Source organism: Bison bison, unplaced genomic scaffold, assembly GCF_000754665.1.
Source record: "Bison bison bison isolate TAMUID 2011002044 unplaced genomic scaffold, Bison_UMD1.0 scf7180017834044, whole genome shotgun sequence".
In the NCBI taxonomy this organism is placed as follows: Eukaryota; Metazoa; Chordata; class Mammalia; order Artiodactyla; family Bovidae; genus Bison; species Bison bison.
This window is the reverse complement of record NW_011472433.1, coordinates 1-2,068: the sequence shown is the minus strand read 5'-3', so window position 1 is coordinate 2,068 and position 2,068 is coordinate 1. Positions and strand designations below refer to the sequence as shown.

General features: G+C 59.3%; 1 protein-coding gene across 1 annotated transcript; it reads right to left on the bottom strand.

The window, feature by feature from the left end:
- Positions 1-25: 25 nt before the first annotated feature.
- Positions 26-2,047, bottom strand: LOC104983236 (protein-arginine deiminase type-2-like). Its single transcript, XM_010832681.1, has 2 exons — positions 1,921-2,047; positions 26-1,279 (listed from the first exon to the last, which is right to left on the bottom strand). Exons 1-2 carry the CDS (start codon positions 1,960-1,962, stop codon positions 1,046-1,048), a joined length of 276 nt encoding a protein of 91 aa, XP_010830983.1. The 5' UTR covers positions 1,963-2,047; the 3' UTR covers positions 26-1,045.
- Between the last annotated feature and the right edge of the window lie 21 nt (positions 2,048-2,068).

Here is a 2,068-nt window from a genome sequence, read left to right as displayed (position 1 = left end):
AATAAATGGGGTGGCCCCCTGGACAAACAGCAGTGGATTTCAAAGGATGACGGCAGTTCTAGGTACACCTGGATCCCAGAATCCCCTCATGCCGGCTGCCTTGGCCCTCGGGGCACGGCTGCTTGGCAAACTGGCCGTCCCAGAGCCTCTTCCCGTCTCCTCTCATTCCGCTTTGGACAACAGACTAAAGACTGGGGAAGGTTCTGGGTCCTGGGGTTTTTGGCTTGCTTTTCACATCAGGGCTACACAGACTCTGGCCAAACGTTCAGCTACTTTCAGGACGGTCCACGTGGAGGGTCACGGGGGGAGATGACATTGTGGGTGCTGAGGCCCTTCTGAGGGAGGCAAGGCACGGATACCCCACACCCCTCCCCAGTGCTGGAAGGCCCCTCAGGGGCGGCCCGCAGTCCAGTCCAGGCAGGGGGTGCTCTGGGGGTACGAAGAGTCTGGAGAAGTCAGGGAGGGAGGGGGGCATCCGGGCCCCTGTGGTGTCAGCCCCGACAGCTGGGTTTCCTCCTTTTTGTTATACAAGCGCCTGACTCGGCTTTGGTTGCTGAGTACTCACTTCAAACATGGTGACCTTGAGTGAACACACTGCCAGCTACATGACCAGGTAAGGAGCCAGGCCGCCTCCCCTCACTGAGGCCCTTTCTTCTAGAGATCTTAGTTGATTCTGATAACTGACAATTGGGGCTACCTTTTTTCCCCCCTCTTCCCTCGCTTTAAATTTCCACTCTCCCATTTAAAATTCACCAAGAAAGAGAAAGCCCTCGAAAAACCAGACCCCCACCCTCAACTCGCATGCAAGCAGAGGCCCAGTTTCCTGGGCTCTCTCTCCCCACGACCTCGCTGTGTGGCCCAGTGTGCCAGGCAACTTCCGGGTCCTCTAAGTAAAGTGAAATTGAAAGTAGAAACGTTTTCCCCAAGTTCCCTGATGGCTATCGCTGAAGGGCATCCTGCAGTCACACTAAGAACCACAGAGGCTGGTCCGGCGCCAGCACGGCAGCCGTGGGGCTGCGGCCCGCTCACGGCAGCCCCGGGCAGGTCAGGGCTCCATGTGCCACCACTTGAAGGCGAAGGGCTTCCGGCGCACGTTGGTGCCGCAGTGCACCTCGCCCAGGAACTTGTGGTAGGCGGAGATGTCGTCCACGAAGGTGCAGCAGAGGCCCAGGGGCTCCAGCAGGCAGCGCACGTGCGTCTCCAGGCAGCACACCTCGTCCACCTGCGGCCCGAACGGCTTGGGGACGCCCAGGTCCTTGTCGAGCACGATCATGTTCACCTGGGACGGGCAGGGGCGCGGCAGTCACCGTCACTGAGCGCCTGCTCTGCCCGCCTGCTCCGAGCCCTCCAACAGCCCTGCGATCCGGGACTGAGTATCCCCACTTTACAGATGAGGAAGCGGAGGCTCAGAGGGGGCTCAGCACTCCATACACGGCAGAGCTACATGGAAAGCCTAGCAACCACTCCGTGTGTGTGTGTGGACACACGTGTGCATGCGGCTGCATGTGCATCGGTGTGCGCACCGCACGCGTGAACGCGTGTTTTCATGTGCGTATACACGCAGCTGTGTTCATGTGCGTATACACGCAGCTGTGTTTCTTGTGTGTGTGTTTTAACCTCTTTCTAGCTCTAGAAGACTCTCCTCTATGATAACAAGAATCTCTCTCGTCTATAAAGGCCTTTGAATTTACAAAGCACTTTCCACTGTGTTAAGCTGAAGCCTCCCCCAGGATCCCAAGGGGCAACCAGGAGGAGCAGTCCTCCCGGCAGGGTGAGTGCTGGGGTGGGAGGCCACACGGCAGCTCAGCCGGGCCTGGGGTCTGGGCCTCCCGTTCGGCCAGCCTCAGCCAAGGGGTCCCTCCAAGTCTGGCCCGCCCCTACTGACAGTTTGGGTGAGGTCCGGAGCCCAGAACACCTCACCATGTTTGGGAAGAAGGCCCTGGCCTGGCGGTTCTTGTCCATCTTGAACAGGGCGGGCAGGTCGATGATGTCCTGCTCCGTCAGTCCCAGCTCCTTCTTGAGGATGTCGCGGTTCCAGTCCAGGCAGCGCTGGGTGACGGGGAAGAAG

Bases quoted from the DNA above. Each gene is read 5' to 3' on its own strand.
- LOC104983236 (XM_010832681.1), bottom strand. From the start codon at position 1,962: ATGGACAAGAACCGCCAGGCCAGGGCCTTCTTCCCAAACATG. The intron at 1,280-1,920 runs GTGAGGTGTTCT...TGCCCGTCCCAG, and splicing joins GGGCCTTCTTCCCAAACATG to GTGAACATGATCGTGCTCGA.